This window comes from Camelus bactrianus, chromosome 7 (assembly GCF_048773025.1).
Source record: "Camelus bactrianus isolate YW-2024 breed Bactrian camel chromosome 7, ASM4877302v1, whole genome shotgun sequence".
In the NCBI taxonomy this organism is placed as follows: Eukaryota; Metazoa; Chordata; class Mammalia; order Artiodactyla; family Camelidae; genus Camelus; species Camelus bactrianus.
In genome coordinates, this window is record NC_133545.1 from 5595559 (window position 1) to 5616878 (window position 21320).

The 21320-nt window shown below is 43.9% G+C and overlaps 1 protein-coding gene and 1 pseudogene across 3 annotated transcripts; one reads left to right on the plus strand and one right to left on the minus strand.

Moving 5' to 3' along the window:
* Nucleotides 1-4615: 4615 nt before the first annotated feature.
* On the plus strand, nucleotides 4616-5184 carry LOC123616792 (eukaryotic translation initiation factor 2A pseudogene; annotated as a pseudogene).
* Nucleotides 5185-6457: 1273 nt separating this feature from the next.
* On the minus strand, nucleotides 6458-20225 carry GIMAP8 (GTPase, IMAP family member 8). Of its 3 annotated transcripts, none has more exons than XM_010954827.3 (5): nucleotides 20017-20225; nucleotides 16923-17586; nucleotides 13469-13514; nucleotides 10623-11237; nucleotides 6458-8503 (listed from the first exon to the last, which is right to left on the minus strand). In XM_010954827.3, the coding sequence occupies exons 1-5, from the start codon at nucleotides 20085-20087 to the stop codon at nucleotides 7818-7820; spliced, it is 2082 nt and encodes a 693-aa protein (XP_010953129.2). In that variant the 5' UTR covers nucleotides 20088-20225; the 3' UTR covers nucleotides 6458-7817. The 3 variants fall into 3 exon arrangements, with proteins under 3 accessions (XP_010953129.2, XP_010953131.2, XP_074222887.1); XM_010954829.3 differs by having other exon boundaries at nucleotides 16923-17583; nucleotides 20017-20224; XM_074366786.1 differs by lacking the exon at nucleotides 20017-20225 and adding an exon at nucleotides 17657-17841 and having other exon boundaries at nucleotides 16923-17583.
* Nucleotides 20226-21320: the final 1095 nt, after the last annotated feature.

Consider the following 21320-nt stretch of genomic DNA (forward strand, 5'->3'; position numbering starts at 1 on the left):
AAGTCCTAGAAGAAAACAGAAAAATATTCCACTATGTGTAATCCATGCATGTGGAAGGTCTTTCTAACCATCATTCAAAAGCCAGAAAACGCAGATAACTTTATTGATTAATTTGCCTATATAGCAGTGATACACATCAACATTAAAAAAAAAGTAAAATTTGAATGACAAACTAGAAAATATTTGTAACTCATATAATAGACAAATGACTAGTCTGTAACATGTAGATTTCCTAGGAAATAGAAAGGTAAAAGACCAACAATCCATTGTAAAAAGTGGACAAAAGATATAAAGAGAATCAAGAGAAAAACAAACGTATTAAACATATGAGAATATGTTTAATGATACTCATATGGAAAGAAATTCATATTAAACTATTCTTATATATGATTTATCTCCTATTAGGCTTTTAAAACCCAAAAGTATGAAACAAACAGGTGCCTTCATACTTCATCAGTGAAAATACAGAATGGTATAACATATGTGTGAATAACACTGAATTAGAAGATAACCCACAGAGGGCAGGGGGTGGGAAGGGACAGAATGGGATTTCAAAATTTGTAGATACTGACAGGCATATGTAGAATAGATAAACAAGATTATACTGTATAGCACAGGGAAAAACATACAAGATCTTGTGATAGCTCACAGCGAAAAAAAAAATGTGACAGCGAATATATATATGTTCATGTATAACCAAAAAATTGTGCTCTACACTGGAATTTGACACAACATAGTAAAATGACTATAACTCAATAAACAAAAGGTAAAAAAAAAAAAAAAAACCACAGATGAGAGAGCCTTTGTGGAAGTCCAGGAGTCCAGAAAAGAAGTTTCCAGCATAGCGCTGGAGACAAAAGTAGGGGGTTGGGGGAGAGGGAAACCAAGCATACGGCTACAGAAAACTATCAGTTCACAACCTACAGAAATGGAGAAAATATTTGAAAACCATCTATCTGATTAGGGGGTAATATCCAAAATATGTAAGGAACTCATATAAATCAATAGCAATAAACAAAAAACAATCCAATTAACATCATTCAAAAATCCACAAATGACAAATGCTGGAGAGGCTGTGGAGAAAGGGGAACCCTCCTACACTGCTGGTGGGAATGCAGTTTGGTGCAGCCACTATGGAAAACAGTGTGGAGATTCCTCAAAAGACTAGGAATAAACTTACCATATGACCCAGGAATCCCGCTCTTAGGCGTATATCCAGAAGGAACCCTACTTCAGGATGACACCTGCACCCCAATGTTCATAGAAGCACTATTTACAATATTCAAGACATGAAAACAGCCTAAATGTCCATCAACAGATGACTGGATAAAGAAGAGGAGGTATATTTATTTATACAATGGAATACTGCTCAGCCATAAAAACCGACAACATAACGCCATTTGCAGCAACATGGATGCTCCTGGAGAACATCATTTTAAGTGAAGTAAGCTAGAAAGAGAATGAAAAATACCATATGAGATCACTCATATGTGGAATCTAAAACAAAAACAAAAACAAACAAACAAAGCATAAATACAAAACAGAAACAGACTCATAGACATAGAAAACAAACTTGTGGTTGCCAAGGTGGTGGAGGGTGGGAAGGGATAGGTGGGATTTCAAAATTGTGGAATAGATAAACAAGATTATACTGTATAACACAGGGAAATATATACAAGATCTTATGGTAGCTCACAGAGAAAAAAATGTGACAATGAATATATATATGTTCATGTAGAACTGAAAAATTGTGCTCTACACTGGAATTTGACACAACATTGTAAAATGATTATAAATCAATAAAAAATGTTTTTAAAAAATGATCAGTAGGCTAGAATAGATATTTTTCTAAAAAAGAGATACAAATGGCAAACAGGTACCTGAAAAGGTGCTCAACATCACAGCCTTTAAGAAGTACCCACAAGAAACCAACTCAAAGTAGGTCTCCAGTTAAGATCCTTGACCCAGCTGTCTTTTTATTTTTTCCTTAGATGGTCTGTCCTTTCCTTGATTTCTGTATAGGACTGTATCTTAAACTGTGCTTTTGAGATAAGCAAGGACCTGGGACTCTTTACCAGAGTGCTTGCATTTACAATTAAACAAACATCTCCTTGAGCAACAGAATACAAAGAAACTATAAGGGGCTAAAAGATAACTGCATGCAAGTGCAGCCAAGAAAATTATGAACAGTAAGATACTAAAAGTTCACAAACCAGCTGCCACTCCTGAGGTGCTAGGAGGGAGGAAGAGCAGGGTACCACGCATGATCCCTGCACACAGCACCAAGTGGGTGGGCAGTAAGCCACCCCTCCAGCCTGACCCACCCCATTTAAGGAAACAGCCCTCCCTCCTCAGAGAGCGAGCAAGGGGCACCTGTTTCTTGTTTTCCCTCCCCCATGCTGCAGCAAGAGTCCCAATAAAGCCTTGCTTGAATGTCTCATCTGGTCTCTTATCAATTTCTATTGATTAAAGTGTCCAAGGACCCGGGTCAGTAACAGTGTCATTTTTGTTTTTGTTTCCGTTTTTTAATTTAAGTCTCTGGTTGAACCCTTGTGATGAATATATTAAATAAATAAATTTTGTGTTTTAAAAAGTGGTCAATTAGGCAAACGATCACATTTTCATCCAAGGCACACAGCCCCCTAGTCAGATGGGGTGAAGAAATGCAGCAGGAATCAAAGGTCAAAATGGTGCTTCCCAAATCTTCTCCCTGAACAGAAGATGGCTGGGCCCAGAGTGGTACCCAGCTAAAACCCATACCACGTGAGACCAAGAAAAGTAAGCCTGAAGAGGAAAGACTTGCCTGAGTCTGCCAGAAACAGATCTTCTCTGGTCAACTTAGAGCATGGAAACAGGGAGCCCCAGGCAGGTTACACATGGGCACAGGGAGATGAGGGACTCAAGAGAGGGTACATGGAACCTGTTTCCTGGTTTGGGGCAAAGAAACTCTAGTCTAACTGTAATAGAGAAGAACAAAACTGACTCCATATTAGATCTGTTCCTTTAGCTCTAACTCTGTGCTCTGTTTCCTGTGCCGAGTCATGCTTCTTCTGAAATTTTTGTAAAAGAACATTGCCTATAGCCTGAAATATACACAATAGTTCATTCTCAAGACTCTGACTCTAGTGTATAACACTTTTCTATTCATATAGAGATAAAAAAGTCGCAGAACAGAGAGTAGCATTTGTCTTGTTGGAGGTTTACAGGAACATCATAACTTGACCTATGTGGACAGCTTCAAGAACAAAGGATTCCAACACCAAGAACTTTGCAACAACCAACCACACCATCTCCCCATTTTAGTATAAAAGGAGCCTGAATTATGAGGTGGGTAAGAGGTTCTCAAGGACTTCATTTTCCCATCTTCTCAAGCTGATGGCTTTCCAAATAAAGACGTTATTCTTTGCCCCAACACCTTATCTCCCAATTTATTGCTCACCTGTCATGCAGTGAGCAGAATGAGTTTGGATTCAGTAACACAATGTCTGGAAACAGTGGATATCAGGCTTTCCCCAGTTTTTTTCTCCCGAATTATTCCTCCTTCTATAGGAAGGACTGAATACTAGTCTCTTCCCAGTGAGTAGAATTTAAGTATGTATTCTCTCCTTTGGAAATTGAGGAGCAAGAGATTCTCCCTGAAAAAATGAGGGGGTTCTTGGAAAGCTGTTCTTTGAACAGTCCTCTCAGAACCCAGCCACCATGCTAGCAGCTCAAACTGTGTGAGAAGACCACACACATGTGGGCACTGGAGTGACAGTCCCAGCTGAGCTCTCAGCTCACAGCCAGCACCATTACCAGCCACGTGAGTGATGCATCTCATACACTGCAGCTCCATTAAGATCCCAGATGACTGCAATTCCAGGCAGCATCGATGGAACAGAACCATCAAGCAAGCCCAGTCAACCAACAGATTCTTGAGAGATAATAAAATGTCAGAAATGTTATAAATCATGACTATTTGGTTATATATTACATAGAAATTTAATTGGCAAAAAAAAAAAAAAGATCAATGCTTTGTATTATCCTCAGGACCTCAACCATACACGTGTGCATTCCTGAAAACAAGGGTGCACCTTATTTTATTAGAGTAAATCTGTACCTTGCTTTGATGGACATCATGAAACTTCAGCAACAAAAGTGTCTAAGGCCAATAAAAATTCAGAGCTATAAAATCTAAAAGACAGCGCTGTGCTGATAACAGCTAGGAGGATGTTGGCCAAACAGAAGTTTCCAGCTGTGGCTAACAAACATTCTTCTACGTTGCAACAAGTGAAGAAAGTGCTATAGAGTAACTACCAAAAAATGCCCCCACTTACGATGTTTGGGCTTCTAGCCAAACTCTTGTCAAAGCAACAATTTGCTTATTGCTACATGCTCTGTGATTGTAAATTTTACTTTGAAACTGGTTCTTGTAATGCAGTCTGTTGAAGCTTTCATACAGCCATATTAGTACTGTATGGGTTTGGAAATCAAGGAGACAAAGGGCAGGGTAGGATGTTAAAAACAGAGTTAATTCCAAACCAGTGGCCTCTACTTTCATACTTTGTTGGGTGCCCAGGTGAGGAGAAACACAATGTAACTGCTACATGGGTAACTGCTGCCAGGTTGGGTGTTAATGTATACACAATTGCATTATACTAGCTTTTTTCTGTACAAGTATAACCTGCCATCAAATGCAGAAATACGACTATTTTCTTAGCAGAAATTTTTGGATGTAGTATTTCCAGTGAAATCAGTAACTTACAAAGGAGTTTTAAATGAAGAACGCAGTGAGGAGCCAGTATTGGAATGACTTTTAGAAATCCAGCCATAAGAAACAAACAAGTCACTGTTCTCAAGCTGCATGAGAAACCACCCCAGAACATGAAACCACAAGGGCAAAATAGCAAGCCATTATCATAAACAGCCCCTAAAAAATAAAGGGAGAATGAGGCCAAAAGCTGCAAAACAGGAAGAACGTCAGGAAATACCTTCTCTCACTCAACATCATGAGACCCTGAAATAGAGGGGGAAAAAATCAAGAACCTAGAGAAGAAACTGAAAGCAATCAAACAACTTGAAATAACAGGTAGCAAAAAACTGTTGGAGAAAATTCAAAAAGAGACAGACCTTCTCCTGGAGCTAGAAGATTTAGACTTGAGTCTTTCAAATATTCATATAAAACAAGGTGGATACCAGAACTAAGCACAAACATATCTTCTTGTGAAACCTGATGGAGTACCCTGAGCATTCTTTTGCCCACACTTAATTCCATCTATATTGGAAATCTGTAGCCATTATTTCTCCCAGTGTTCTTCCTGCCTTCTCTCTCTCTTCTCTCCTCTGGCAAGTATGTCACATTGCTTAGTCCACACATTCCCCACCCCATGCAGTTCCAGTGTCACCTGCTCAGTCATGGGTAGCACTCTGGGATTTGTTCCTGCCTTCAAGCTGAAGGAAAGCTCTGGAAAGAGCTGTTGCTGAAACACGGCCTCTATATCCCACTTACTGAATTAAGATTCAAGGACAGAGTTTTGGATAAAGCAGGAAAGGCAGCTTTATTTCTTTGCCAGGCAAAGGTGGTCGCAGTGGGCAAATATCTCTAAGACTGTGAGCCTGCTGGGGAGAGAAAGCAAGGGGTTTTATAGTAAAATTCAAGAGTTCAAGGGGCAGAGCTAGTTTCCATAGAGATTGGATACAGGGTAACAAGTTGTTACAAAGTTTTTCATTTTTGCAGATGCAGTGGTCTCCTTCCCTCTGCTGTGGTACGAAGTTCACCTCTGGCTTTGGGAATCTCTCAGTACTCTTATACCTAGAACAAAGGAGGCATAGGAAGGGGCTCCACGGAAAAGAGCTGTAGAAACTTGTGCAGCCTAAATTCAGGCTGATAAATGCTTTTAGCCTTTCAAGCAGGCTGGGGCCTGAGACCTCCTGCTGTGGGCTGAGGCCCACAGCTCGAACAACAGGAAACAAGGAAACTACGAGGGGTCAAGAGGAGGGTGCTGGGGGCAAAAGCTAATCTACCTGCACTGAGCATGATCCCTGCACACAGCACCAGCACCACAAGGGAGTTGGGTGGATCACCCAAGCCTCCCTTCTTTCCAGCCCAAATCTGGTCAGCAAGAGCATGAGAAAAACCCTTTAAACCATTATACAGTTAAGCAGTTGCAAACACCATTACAGATATCAGATGGTCACCAACGATGACAATAGGGTCCTGCTTGGTTACAGAGGCACAGTTCTTATTCCTTCCATGTACCTGGCTCTAATGCTGGTTACATTTATTTGTAACTTGCTGTAGTGAAATTCCCACAGTGGAAGATTCCTCAGCAGCCTAGTGAAGTGACTGTCACCCATTTTAAAGGTCTTCAGGCACCAAAGATGCAAAAACTTCGCCAGAGTCAAAGTATCTAAACATCTTCATTGCCTCTCCATGCTCTTTCCCCAAGTCAGCAAAATAGGAATCTGAAGGAGGACATGAATTCATAAAATAATTCATCTTTATTATTTCACTGCACTGAAAATATTTACACACACTTTCCAGAATTTATCATATTAAGGGTTATGTGGAGTACAAAAGTAATAGCAGTGACAGTCCATGCTCTTACAAATGATTAATCTTGCAGTAACCAGATACTTTGAAATTTTAAAAAAGCAGATAACATAGATCCTGTCCTAAAAGCAGTTAATATTGAACACATCTGACCCTACGTGGGAGAAGATTCCACGGTTCTCATCTCAGGTATCACCTTCATCATGCAGCTCTCAATATAACCAGCTCAGCCTTGAGTAGGACACCACCATCTTGGAACCAAGAGGCACCCTTAAGTATGGATGGAGGCTGCATCAGATGAGCAGGGGAAGAAAGAAGCTGGACCATTGATGTGACACTGGTCCAGACTGCCTACTCCTGGACTTTTTGACATGAGACACAATAAACCCTTAATGTGTTTAAGCCATTATTATTTGAGTTCTTTGAGCTTTAACATAATTCCTAAGCCTCAGGGATGAGAGAGAGAAAGAGAGGGAGAGAGAAATGTAAAGGGGTTTTAAATAACCTTTCCTAGAGGAAATCTAGAATTTTAAACTTTGCAAGATTCTCTAATCTTGGCAATTTTACCATGCTTCTAATTTTTGTTTTAGTCTATTTCACTGTGATGATTAGCAATAAAATCTTTTGAAACCTCACAGATTCATGTTCATTTCCTCAGGGACAGCAAAGGAGGGTAGACTGGGTTCACTTTCCATTCAACCTTAGAACAAGGAAAGAAGTAAGGATTAGCCACCATATGAGGAAAGGAAGGCCCTGAGTGCTGCTGCAGGGAATACAGGGAGCTCAGGACGTCTGTAAAGCAGTGCTGGGCAACAGAGCCCCACAGGAATCCCGCTTCTCTGTCCTGCCATGCCCAGGAGTTGGCTGGACATGGTCTTCCACTCGTATCTGGACCCTGTGGTTCTTAGATGACTATCTGTGTTCTAACCCCAGGCTGGTCCTGGCCTTAGTCCCAGTGTCTGTCCTGATGCCAATCTACCTACACAGGTGCAGTGATCCTCGTGACTTGATTCTGACCCTTAATATCAGCCTCAGCTCTGAAAGCATTTTTCCAGATTTCTCCACCCTATTTCTTCTTTCTCCTTTATTAATTATCCCCTGCTACTTGCCCTAGCCTGAAAATTTATTTACCCACAAAGAGCTGAAGCATCACAAGGTGAGATGCATTTACCTCCCAAGCCTTCAGAGTCATGAGCCACCCTCCCATCCCGCCAGTCCTTCCATGCCCCCATGCTGCCGCCTGAGGGTATCGCTAACTTAAAAAGACCCCAGGCATTTCAGCTTCCTACTGAAACTTATCTTTTAAACTATTTAGTAACTTGGGGAGTGGGGTATTCCTGAATGTTTTCATTATTTTTTGTGTACTCCACGAGGCATAGGTGTCCACATCTTCTCCACAGCACCTTATCAGGTCCCTGGCCTTTAACAAAAGATGTCTTGCCTGGTCTTCCCTGGCTTGGCCAGTTTCTTTATTATTAAAAGCACAATACACCTTGTTACATTTTTTAATTAAGCTCCTAAGATATTTGTTATCTGTGTTATTGACATAATCTTCAAGCTTCTCAGCTCCTAGGTCTTCCTTCCGTGTGAACAGCACAATTGTGTATTTCATAACTTCTGCTCCAAAGATGGCCTGCAGATCCACCAATGCCTTTTTGTCCTCTTGAGTGATGCGTCCCAGCTGTACTACCAGGACCAGGACCGTACTGCCTTCTTCATAGTAGGACAAACAGTGTTTGGTCTCCTCCTCTAGCTCGGGTGGATCCCCTTCAGCTCCAGACATCAGGCAGAGTGAGGGAGTGTCCACAACCACAACATCCTGCCCGTCCCATGTCATACTGACACCCTGGCACTTCCTGGTGACTGGCTGTGCTTTCAGCTGAGAGAGGAACACAGGCCTCCCGAGGATGGTATTTCCACTCGCACTCTTCCCAGTCCCGCTCTTCCCCACGAGGATAATCTTCAGTTGCTCTGTTGAAAGGAAAGCAGGAAAGATTCATGACCATGGGCTGATCTGGGTACAACTTTCATCTCAAGACTACTGCCATTTATTACACAGAGGACACTCAGAGAGCATCAAGTCCCCAGTGGCCCCCTCTCCGCACCGCCCCCCTCACCTGGCAGCTCCATCCCCAAGCACTTGAACAGTTTGTCGAAACCACACAGTCTGTGAACTCAGAAGCATGGTGCAGACCACAGTCTCTGCTCAGCGCTCACCCACCAACACAGCACTGCTCCTCTCTCTGAGTTTGCTCTGCTCTCTTTTCCTGGTACCTTCTCTGGATCCCTGACACCCCAAGAGTGCCAGGGGCTTTGTTACTCTTCACCTGCTTAGTCCACACACCTCATCTCTGTCTTCTGTTCCTGCTATATTTTCCTGTTGCCAACTAATGCTCACTGTAGCAAAATCTCCTTGATGTATTTGAAAAATTATTCCATAGAATTGACTTTTCATGAAAAAGCAACTAAATATATCATTAATGGGTTACCAGTGCCTTCGATTGGACCATGCTAAAATTCACTTCTCATTAAAACCACTTTAATCTTTTTTATTGAAGTATGGTTGATTTACAGTGTTTCGGGTGTAGAGCAAAGTGATTCAGATATAGACAGACATGCCACATTAATCTTAATTGTTTTTTTCATCAATGAGTCAAAAGGCACTCCTTGGTTATAATAATGAACATCCACTAACACTGTGCTGTGTGGGGTCAATAATGGATAATAAAAGTCCCTTTAAATGAAATGACAGATGCCCAGGCTCTTACAATCTGTATTACTGGGGGTTTTCTTCTGACTTTGCACTTGTGCTGTGAGCTCACTCTTCCATTCAGGTCTCAGAGTTCTCGATTGTGAATTCTTTACCAAGTTACAATACCCACCTCAAAAAGAGAGGCAAGCCCATCCCACCCCATGCTCTTCCTTCCAGGAGAAATTGTTGAATTGCTTATCCTGAACCCACAATTTCATAGTTATACGTATAGGATAAAAAATAGATTAATCTTATGACACCTTCATCTTTGTCATGTACTTCAGTCCCTGCTTCCATGCCCTCAGAGGGTGTGGTTCTCAGGTACCTCTATAATCTGGTCTAACCTCCCTATCCCACATCTCAGGGTGTGAACCCTTCACCTCCATCAAGACCATGCACCTCTGTCCCTTAACAAGTGGCATCCTCCGTTCTGCCTCCTTGCTTCCAGTTGCTAGTGTACCCCCTGGAGATTTCTGCTCAGTCACCCAAACTCCACCCATTCTCCAAAGCCTATTTCAATTTGGGCTTCCTCCACACAGCCCCTCCTGACATCTCCACATGTCCATGCTTCTTTAAGAGGCTCCCCAGCACCTGGCACCCCTCTTAAGAATGTGAAAGGGTGCAACAAGCAGATATGCTACTTTTGGTCTGATGTTATTTCCGGGTGAAGGTGTTTGAAGGAGAAGAGAACTGGGTTAGTGCTGGGCTGGAAGAATTTCAGCTCAGGTCAATAGAACATGTAGCACTGAGTGGATAGGGACTCAGGCTTATGCAGTAGACAGGGTAATGTGGCTGATCTAATAACTGCCATGCGAGGCATGACCATCATGAGCATTCAGGCTCCCTGTCCTTGTCCAGTCAAAATGGTGCCCTGCTCTCCAACAGAGACAAGAGTGAAGAACCAAGAGAGTGAACAAAGAGGTCAAGAAAGGGCGAGAGGGGAAGGAAGAAGCACAGGGAGTGGAAGGAGAGGAGAGGGAAGGAGGGAGAGAAGAGAAAACCAATGATCCAGGACTATCTCATCAACAACACTGAGTGCTGAGCCCTGGGCAACGGATACACTGCAGGGAAGACAAGAGGCTGGAAAAGGCCAACTCCTTCCCTCAAGATGCTCAGCATTCAGTTGAAGAGATGGGAGAAGAGTCATGAGATAATTAATGACAGTGCATGAAAAGGCATATAAATTTAGTAAAATTTGAGAAAGAAGGGAGAAAGAGAAAAGAGTTGGTCAATAGAAGGGACCCATCATTTTGATCTTGGTGCCCTTCAGAAAATAAAGTTCTTGTATACTTATATTTATTTTAAGTATGCATAAAAGGTTTTCTCTACATTGTTTACCTCTCCCTCTGAAGGTGCAAAACATGCCTCTGTTCTGCTGCACCATGTTCACAATTCCTTGCAGGAGCTCATCCACCTCTTCTCCGGTTGCTCTGTAGCTGAAGATGTGGTATCGGTTTTCACATTTCTGGATGAGATCCCAGAGGGTTTTACTTTGGGTTTTTAAGAATGTTTCTACATCCTGACTATCTAGATCTTCTTTCCTGGTGAGGAGAATGGTCATGTATGCAGGGAATTTTTCTCCAAAAACTCTTTCGATGGTGTTCAGCACCTCGTGATCTTTCTCAGTGAAAGAGCCCAGTGGGGTCACCAGGAGGAAGGCATGGGGACCTGGAAAGATGTTTCTCAAAAGCACTAAGTCAACATTCTTTGTAGATGAGAAGTCTGGAGTATCAATGATCAAAACTTTCCTCCCTCTCCAGTCTCTGTTCTTAGTCTCAAATGTCTGGGTTACTGGCTGTTCACTGTATTTGGTCTTAAAGACCTGCTCCCCGAGAAGGCTGTTTCCGGCTGTACTTTTTCCCACACCGTGCTTCCCCACCAGCAGGACCTTCAGGGCTGAAGGCTCAGGGTTTGGATCACATCCTGTGGTCCCCTGCTGCTCTCCCTTTGACCCTGGAACAAAAGGATAGATTCAGTTTCTTCTTGTAGTTCCATACAGAGATGGGGACATGTTTAAAGCAGACAGGTGTTATGATTTCTCATAATCTCTTTTGAGATTTAAAAAATCTCTTGTCAGTTTTTACAGAGATGGGCAGCAGAACTCTAATCCTATTCAGAAGTTACCCATCAAAGTGAAAGCCATGAAAAGTGCCATGAACAACCTAAGAGATATGTAAAGGGCTTGAGATTTTCCAGGAACATGAAAATGTTAAACTGAGCCTTCACTGGGCTTAAGCCTCAGGATTCCTCTCATTTTCTCCCAAAGGTAACTACTGGGGCATGAAGTCTATGGGCTAAGGCACAACTGGGGAGAATGAGTTTAAGATGCATCTTAGTGGTATATTCATAAAGTAGAATACAACTCAGCAAATTAAGAAAAAGTGAAGTGCTGATGTGTAGCCTGGATGGTTCTCCAAAACCTGCAAAGTGAAAGAAGCCAGACACAAAACCACATGCTGCATAATGTCATCATCTAAAGTTCAAGAACATGCAGAATTAATCCATGTTGATAGAAGTCTGGAGAGTGGTTCCCTTTGGGGAGGGACAGTAAACATCTAAGGTGATGGAAATGTTTCACATCTCTATCAGATGATGGTCACATATGTGTAGTTATGTGAAAAGCCACCGAGCTGCATACTTCAGATATGTGCATTTCACTCCATGTAAATTATACCGCAGTAAATTACTGTAAAAACCTGCACCACAAAACTGTCTCTCCACATATACCCTGTCCCCACCACTTCTCCCATGATCCCAGGTCAATACCAGACCCACATGCTGAGCAAATGACAGAGTCAGCGACTACAGGGATAGCCACTGAGCCTGATTCATCCAGGGTGCTCCCGGGGTGGGCGACATTTAGTGTCCAAGCTGCAAGTCTGGGAGGAGGAACCAACACAGCATTTAAAGAAAGAAGCTGAAATGCTAGTGGCGCAGCGGCCTTGTTATACTGCCATTGCAAAATTACTACTTTCCCCCAAATCACCCCACACAGACCCACATCCTACAAAAGTCCTTTCCAACACCCTCATTCTGAGGCACTCCCTGGCCCCCACGATGCACTATATTCCCTCACTGCCACCAGTCAGTGAACCCAATTTTGCTCAGTAACAGGCATGTTCCTTGGGGTCTTGGCTGAAGGGCATGGACAGAATTTTAACTCCCTGCTGCTGTCTGAATTCACCTATTTCTGGTTAAGTTTACTCATCTGCAAAATGAGAATAATGAAAATAACACCTCCTTTACAAGGTTGTTACAAGGAATATATTGTGGGGTTGTTTTGATTACGTATTATATCCTATGAGGATTGAATACTTTATATTATATTATATACAATATACATTTTATAGCATATAATGTCAGGTGAAGTTATTCTCATTATTTAAATTATAATTATAAATTTAGTTATTATTTTGGGAAGTTCCACAAGGACAGAGATCTCATCTATCTTATTCACTGCTAAAATTCAGTTCTTGCACAGAACTGGTCCAGAAATCACCTGAAAGTCCATCAACAAAGTGATGGTTGACTTAGTCATGTATGTCCAAACCTGGGACCAAATTATGCCTACTGAGCAGAATGCGGTAGATCTGTTCATATTGAGTTGTGCAGGATGCATCACTAATGGCAATCAGCATGTGGATACTGAGCTCCAGCACTGAACTCTGCAAGTGTTATTCTGTTTAGTCTTATCCATGAAGGGGATGATTTCTGCTTTCCCAGTAGGAGTCCAAAATTGGGTAGTGCTGGATCCAAGGCTGGGAAGAAGAGGCTGAATCAAGAAAGAAGCCAAGAGAAATTGACACAACATTGTAAATTGACTATACCTTAATAGGAAAGAAAGAAAGAAAGAAAGAAAGAAAGAAAGAAAGAGAGAAAGAGAGAAAGAGGAAGAGAGGAAGGAAGGAAGGAAGGAAGGAAAGAAGGAAGAAGGAAGGAAGCCCTGAGAGGCAAGCCCAGATCCGTAACATTTCAAAGAAGACCAGAGACACCCGCATCATGTCCAGAATCACTGCTGGTGCTGCACCTACTCACAAGTGTTAGGAGTTCCCCAGGGGACAGACTGTGGGTACCAACCTGACTCCAGGATGCATTATCTAGATCACTTTTCCACTTCATTTTGATGCACAATGCATTAAAAAATTATACAGATACGAGTGTAACATTTTTAAGGATCATCCTACCGTGTGGACTGCCCTCCCTCTGAGATGAGGCTTCATTCACACAATCCTAAAAAATAAAGGGGGAAAGTGATGCACAAAGATCTCAAATCTCATCTTTTCACAAAGTAAAGGAGACACGAGTATATGATTCAGAGTAATTTGATGATTAGGATGTGGTCAGATCAGGGTCAGGGTCATGGTCCCTGCTGTCCTGTGCAGGCCTGTCCATCATGAAGCTGATCTTGAGACCCCACTGCTGCTACAACAGAAGTGAGAAGATGGGTTTTGTTCTCTCAGAGGAGCCCCACAAATGCTGTCTAACCAAGGCATCATTCCTGAAGCTCTTTCTAACTTTACTTGCTCATATATATAATCATAGTAATTCTTTCCAAAGTCTCCCAGAGTTTCTGCTATTCCTGGAGAAAAATCTAGAGGCTTAAGAAGAGTTTCTGGACTCCCTGGAAGAAGAAACTGGTCAAGTGATGACTGTGCTGTGCATTTCAGGGACAGGGGAAGGGAGAAGATTGGAAATCAAGTTCCCCATGCATCTCCAATGTCTTCTTCCCTAATTACATCCCCTGTATAGAAATGAAGCTTCTTCTCATGTGAGATCCAGTAAAATCTGGAACCTTCCCCAGGCAGGTGGGCAAATGAAAACAATGAAGGATGGAGAGTCAAGCACATAATTAACGTCCTTTTCACCCACGTAGTGAAGCCTTGCACTCACTCCCACAACTGGCATGAAATCCATAGAGAAGGTGAAAGCAGTAATATGCAATCTTAAAGAACCTGCTTTTCTTCGAAGCTTCCTACACTTTAACTTTATCTTTGTTACATCTGCATCTAGCCAAGGAGCTTCTTCTTACCTGGCCTTACCCAAAACACCTGATATCTTCGGTCATCTCTCTCCCTGGCTCCTCTCCATTCAGGTTTAATTATTAGACTTCTTTCACCTTATATAGCCCAGATCAAATTCTTTTGTGTTTTTAAAACGCAAAATTGTTGCATTGCAAATCTATATGAACTAAAAATTAGTCATTTTGCCATCTCTCCAATCCACCAGAGAAGTAACGGTTGTCAACTGATACACATCCTTCTGTGTTTTTCTATGTTTATACAAATACATACAAGTGTATATGAACATATAGAGAGATTTACTAAGTTTTTTGTTCTGCAATCTGCTTAATAATATGTCCTGTACATCTGTGCATGTGAATATACATAGGTCTACTTTCTTTGTTTTAGTAAATAGTTAGTTCCACGGTATGGACATAAACAACTAATGCAACCACTCCTGTATTGATAGACCTTTAGATTATTTCTGGTTTTACTATTTCAAAATATGCAGAGATAAAGGTTCTCATCCATATATCTTTATATATATAAATACTTTTATTTCTTAGTGATAGAATCCCCAAAAGTGGGAATCTTGCTCAGTCCCTGGATTGTTAAAGTCCTTAATGTCCCTACAATTTATTTGAACCTCAGACACTTCAATAATCATGATAACAATAGCTAATAATTATTAAACATTTACCAAGTTTCAAGGATTTGCAAACAACTTTGTAAGCATTTCATTAATTGTCACAACAATCGCTGAAATACGTGTTATTATCTCTGTTTTACAGAAGAGGTAACTAAGATACAGTGGTCAACCAAACAGATATGAGTTCTGTCCCTGGGGCATTTTGGGAAGGAGAGCACTGCAAATATATGCACAAGAATCCCTTGCTAGAATGATGACCATGTGAGGAGCACCATGAGAAAGGGGGACGTCTCATTCCAGGGGACGATCAGGAGGACTCTCTAAGGATGTGCACTTAAGCTGAGGCAGATGGACAACTAAAGCAGACCTGGTGTGAGGTGGGTCGGAAGAGGGGAAGTGTCAAGGCAGAGAAAGTCGCTGGTTTGAAGCTCTAGTGTGGAAATGAGCCAAAGGGAAAGCTGGTGAGACCAGCACCTAGAGAGTCAGGCAGAGGGTGAGGGACCAGGTCAGGTCAAGGAGTGTGAACCTGACTTTTAGATCAGTGGGAAATCACGGAAGCATTTTCAGTGAAAGGGTGTGGTGTTCAGGTTACACTGTAGAAAACTCATCCTGTCCCCTTCTCTCTGCTGATATCTTTGTTCCATGCAGCAGCCTCCAAGGGAGGGGGAGATGGTCATAGAGGAGATAGAGAGTTCAGGCCAGAAGATAACAGAGCAAGTGACTCAGGTTCTCCTGAACATCAGTGTCCTCATCTTGCAGAACATCTGTCTGGAGAGTGCTGTGAAGTCAATCAGATCACATACACATCTGGAATCAATAAATACTGATTTACCTCTTACTTCCATCCTGTTTGGGCTTAATATTCATCAGCTCTAAGAAGGATCACTCTGACCAAAACTGCCCCCACGCTGGCTTTTTCCTTGCTTTACATTCTCCGCCGCTTACCTTTACAGAATTCTCTATACCAGCATTCGCTTACCTACACTGAATCAGTAAGCGCTGTAACTCGTGCACAAGTGACTCCAATTGAAGTGTCAGCTCCTCGGAAGCAAAGCTTGCATTTTTGTATCTTCCTTAGTTACAAATATATTTTCCATTCATGTTTTTAAATTAACTAAATTGTCGCTTGGGCTACGTGTGTGAAATGGATGGTTGGGGGTGGGGGAAGGCATAAGAATGAGTGAGGGGAAAGTTGTTAGCAGATTATTTGTAAAAGAGTGCAGGCAAGAAAAGAGGCTGACCTGGACCCAGTGGTGGTGGTGGACACTGAGAGAAGCAAGTGGATTCCAGGTGCCTTGATCACACAAGACGATGATTTCCTGGAAATCAGATGCAAGCTGGCAGTGGTATCAAAGCTGACTCTGGGCTTCAGTTAGAAGAGCGTGGTGAGCAGGACAGGCATGGCAGAGTTGAGAGGAAAAGGGAAGTCTTTCAGATTTAAGAGGGTAAATCAAAAGTCTGGCCATGTTCATTTTGAGATCCTTTAAGAGAACGATGTCAAGGGGCAATTGGATGGATAAAGGAGTCAGAGCTCAGACAAGAGACCCAGAGTTACTCATTTGGAAACTGTTAGCAATAGATGGAGCTCAAAGCCATAAAACTGTAGAGGAGAGTATGGAGAATGGAGCAAGGGCTAGAACCAAGCCCTGAAGATACCAGTGTTTAGAGGTCACTAGAGGAGGAATCAGCAATCGGAGTAGCCAGGAGAGGAGGAAACCACAAGAAGAGGGTAGTTTTACTGAAGCCAAGGGAAGAGAGTCATTTGTGTATCCAACACGATGAGGAGTAAACTTAAAGAAGGACTTAAATGTATCCATTAATTTGCCAGTAAAGGCCAAAATCCAAAGGATAACACTCAAAGTAGCCTCATCCTTCCACCTTATGGATAAATCTCTTTAAACAAAGTCTTCGCAACATTTCACTTATTTGTGCCTTCATTCTACTCACTCTAACACAGAGATCCTTAGAGACCTTAACAAGAATTCTCACCTGGAATCCAATGTCTTCACTTCTGAAGTTCACCCGGTATGGTCCTTGGTTCTTAGACACCAAACTCTTGACCATGAAGAGGAGCTTCCCCACCTGGCCCTCCTGTTTGTCCTCACTCGCCTTGTTGTTGAAAGCGCAGTATCCACCACCACAGTTTTGAACCAGCTGTCTAAGACACTCATCACTTTCAATGAAATCTTCCAGCAAGTCATCCCCTAAGTCATCCTCACGAGTGAAGACGATAATGCTGTGCTTGCTGGCTTCAGCTCCGAACACCTCCTGGATGCCCCTGGCTGTTTCTTCGTCCTCAATCTTGTAATGGCCGATGGGAATTACCAGAAGCAGGGCGTGGAGGCTGGGAGCGGAGAGCTCCAAGCAGTGCTCAATGTTGTATTCCTTATCTTTGGCACAAACTGTTGGGGAGAAAAAGTCAGGGGTGTCGATGACCACTACCTCACACCCCCTTACGGCCCCACGCTCTCTCTGGCAGCTCTGAGTCACCATCTGCTCACTGAACTTGGAGATGAACACGGCTCTGCCCAGAATAGTGTTTCCCGTGGCACTTTTGCCTGCGCCATGCTTCCCTAAGAGAAGAAGCCTCATTTCCAACCTGGAGCAGCCCTGCTCTGCCTCGTTCTCCTGACACAGGCTTCCGCTGGTTCTGCTGGGACAGAAAGCAACATGTCAATGTTCAACTCACAAGCAGAATGGATAGAAGAATAGCAAGAAAGTACCTTCTCTTTCTGACTTAAGTTTTTCCCCGGGGATTTGGGCTCCTGAAATCCTAGACTCACACTAGACTAGAAAAAGGAATTCTGTTTCCCAGATTCTTCTCTGGGCTCTTGCCTCTGAAATAAACCTATGTTGGTAAAATGTCAAATGCTGTTACCTAAACAAACACCTCCCCCTTCTCTATACACATCATTCACTCTACATGCTGGAGGAAATCTGGACACTCTCGGCGATGGACAGAATAATGCTCCCCCTACCCAAGATGTCCACGTGCCAATCCTCGTAATCTGTGACTACGTTACCTGACATGGTAAAAGGGCTTTGCCAATGTAACTAAGGATCTTAAGATAGAGAATCTTGGATCATTCAGGTGAGCCCAAGATAATCACATTATAAGAGGGTCTTATGAGGGGGAGGTAAGAAAGTCAGAGTGAGAAAAAGGAGATGTGAGGACAGAATCAGAGGTCAGAGACTGAGAGAAGCTTGAAGATGTTACACTGCTGGCCTTGAAGGTGGAGGAAAGGGCCACAAGCCAAGGAGAAAGTAGGCGTCTCTAGAAGCTGGAAAAGGCAAGGAAGTGGATTCTCCATGGAGCCCCAGAGGGATCACAGCCCTGCCCAACACCTTGATTTGAGGACTTCTGGCCTCCAGCACTGTAGAAGAATAAATCTGTGGGGTTTTAGCTACTAAGTTTGTGGCAATTTATAACAGCAACAATAGGAAACTAATACACTCTCTCTCCCAGCTTCCCTTCCAATGAAGAGTGTCCGTGTGACCCACTTCTCCCTGATGACAATCGAGGCAATGCTTGCTGGGGCCTCCTGGGAAGGCTATCCATTTCTTGATGGTGGAGGCAGACTCAAGTCAAGAGCTCCTGTTCTCACTCCTTCCCTCTTCTTCTTGCATGAAATTTAAATGTGATAGCTGGAGTTGCAGCAAATATCAAGGGGCAACGAGGCCACAGGAGCAGAGACCATGCCCGTCTTGTCTGGTGTCCCTCAGCCCTAATATTATGTCTGGCATATAGTATATGCTCAATAAATGAATGGTGGTAAGAGTGGTGGATGTGAGGAAAGGAAGAAAAATTGTTTTTAAAAGTGGAGAGGGAGACTGAAGTGATGTCATTTTGAATGATAAAAGAGAAGCAACTTTACATTGCTTCCCAAGCCAGTGAAATGGTTTATTTTTATACATTATTTTTTTTTAAAGACACCAGTGGGTAAACAAGCTAAAGGAAACAGAGACCTCCAGCAGCTCGAAGGAAAAAGGAATTTATTTCCAAGTAAACATTGTTTTGTAAGGTTTCCCATCAGAGTATGATGATGTGGGTAAGTCTCTTAGTCCTTCCAGCCAACGACGCCATATTGAACCAGGAATAACTCTCTCTCTGTCTCTCCATACATGCACACAGTTGCCCAGCCTGTACCATTTTCTATCAAGGGTTCAGAAAATACTTTTAAGGACAAAAGGGAACCAAAACTACCCCCTCCCTCCCTCTCACCTCGATGACCCACATTTCCCTCATCGTTTCCCAGACTGCTCTGGAGACCCCAGAAGAGCAATAGAGAGAAAAAGAAAGAAAAAAGCTTTCTCCAAAACTCCAGTTGAAACCTTACAGCAGCCTCCATCTCAGGAGGTAACTGAAGGGGGATGTGGCTTCAGGCATCCACACAAAGCTTCTAGTGAGGTAGAGGTTTGTCCCACATCGGGGGCAGTTCATGTGCACAGAAAAAGGGGGTCAGAGAAGCTTCCAGAGCCCAGCCTGGAGACAACTCAGTCCAGCAGGAGGAAGGAAAGGAGTTCATGCGTGAGAGTCCAGGCAGCTTAAATGTAGGTAAAAATCAGAAAGAGGGATTTGGGCAAACACTGACCACTTTCAATGCTCAGTTAATGGAATCCTAACTGTGCAAGGGTTGAATGATGAGGGAAGTGACTGTGAAAGATCGGTGTCCAGACTGCCAGCTTCCCCATCGCCTGCTTCTCAAGGAGGCAGGCAGTCCCTGGGGGCTGCTCTGTGGCAGTCCTGAAGTCAGGGGATTCCTAAGGAGTGGACCACCCCACACTTGTTTCTCTTCCAGGCCTTCATCACAGCCCTAGGCCTGGGAGGCAGCTCCTCCTAGACACACCTCTTCCTAGGAAGGCTGCCTGTAGGGACAACACCCAGGGGCGTGAGCCTCTGTGCTCCCTCCCGGGGAGCACCCCCTCCCAGGCTGGGGGGACCTGTGCTAGATCAGGAGGACTGTGTCGGAGCCCCTGAAATCGAGCCTCCCAGGTGGCTGTCTCCCCACCCTGGGTCGGCCCCCTTTCTCACCCTCATCCCCCTGCCAATGGAGGCACAGAACCCACAACCATGCACACGTACCTTGGGCCTGTCCCCTGGCCTGTCACTGTCCCAGAACCTCCACATTCCTCCTGCCTCCATCCCTCCTCCATTCCTGGCTGGGTGGGAGCAGCTGAGGGAGCCCTCAGAGGGTGGAAGAGCCTCCCAGGGAGAGGAACCCAGGGGCAGGGCTAGCCTCGCAGGGTGGGGATCTTCCTGACAAGCGGGGTTTCTGAGAAGGAAGAGGCTGAGCTTCTGAGCCTGCCGGTGGACACGGGAGGGACCACAGCTCCTCCACCCTCCCCCGGGCGCCTTGCAAGGCTGGTGGGAAGTGGGGGTAGAGGCGCCGCTGAGGGGCCCCAGGCCGACCTCCAGGAGGATCCCTCCAGAGGATCGCTGTGCCAAGGGCACAGGAGGATGTGCACATTCCTTCCTGCCCCCAGAACAATCTGGCACCTTTCAAGGCTTTGAGCGAGGCTCTGCAGGGAGGGCCTGGAGCAGGTGTTTCGTCTCCCAGCAGCTCTCCGCATCCACTGCTCAGCCCGACCCTTTCCCAAGACTGGGGTTAAAACATGAAGACATTGTCTACCTTCTCCCACTAACTCCCCGAGCTCCATCTGCCCTGAAGCAGCCTTAAACAGTTTCCTGCAACAACTCCTCACGTGCCCTTCCTGAAACCCCGTGGGAGTAACTCAGGGCCCTGGACCAATGCTGCTTCCCAGGCTGAAGAGCTCTTTCCCGGAGCCAGTAAAACATCTGAGATGCTAGGACTCTGTGCTCTCCAAGAGCTCATAAAACCAAACCCTATTTGTGAGGCACAAGCATTAAAAGCTCCCTGTGAGAGAAGGACGTCCATTGCTGAGAAAGACCTTATTTTATTTTGCTGTGGTTAAAAATACACACATAACATTGAATTTACCATCTCAGCCATTTTTAAGTGCACAGTTCAACAGCGTCAAGTCCCGTCACATTGCTGTGCACAGAGTTCCAAAACTTTTCCATCTGGCAGCCTGAAGCTCTGTGGCCCATTAGCTCCGAGTCCCCCACCCGCAGCCCCTGGCAACCACCTCTGCCTTCTGTTTCTGTGATTTTGACCATGTTAGACACTTCATACCACTGGGGTCAAACAGTGTTCGTCCTTTCATGACTGGCTTTTTTCTGCTTAGCATAACGTCCTCCATGTAAGGGGACATTTAATCAGGATGCAGAGGCCCTGATTCGATGCCCCTGAGCTCCCACTGTCACATCAGGCTGGGTCTTTGAACTGTCAGAGATGGTGCTGAACCTTCCAGAGACCTTGAGGAAGGAGGATCAGTGGGGACCCTGACTCAGGCTTTGAGGGGTGG

Coding starts and splice junctions, on each gene's coding strand:
- GIMAP8 (XM_010954827.3), bottom strand. CDS start 20,087: ATGGAGGAGGGATGGAGGCAGGAGGAATGTGGAGGTTCTGGGACAGTG. Junction 13,515..16,922: donor GTGAAGACATTGGATTCCAG/GTGAGAATTCTT, acceptor TTTATTTTTTAG/GATTGTGTGAATGAAGCCTC. Junction 8,504..10,622: donor TTGCACCTTCAGAGGGAGAG/GTAAACAATGTA, acceptor TCCTTTCAACAG/AGCAACTGAAGATTATCCTC.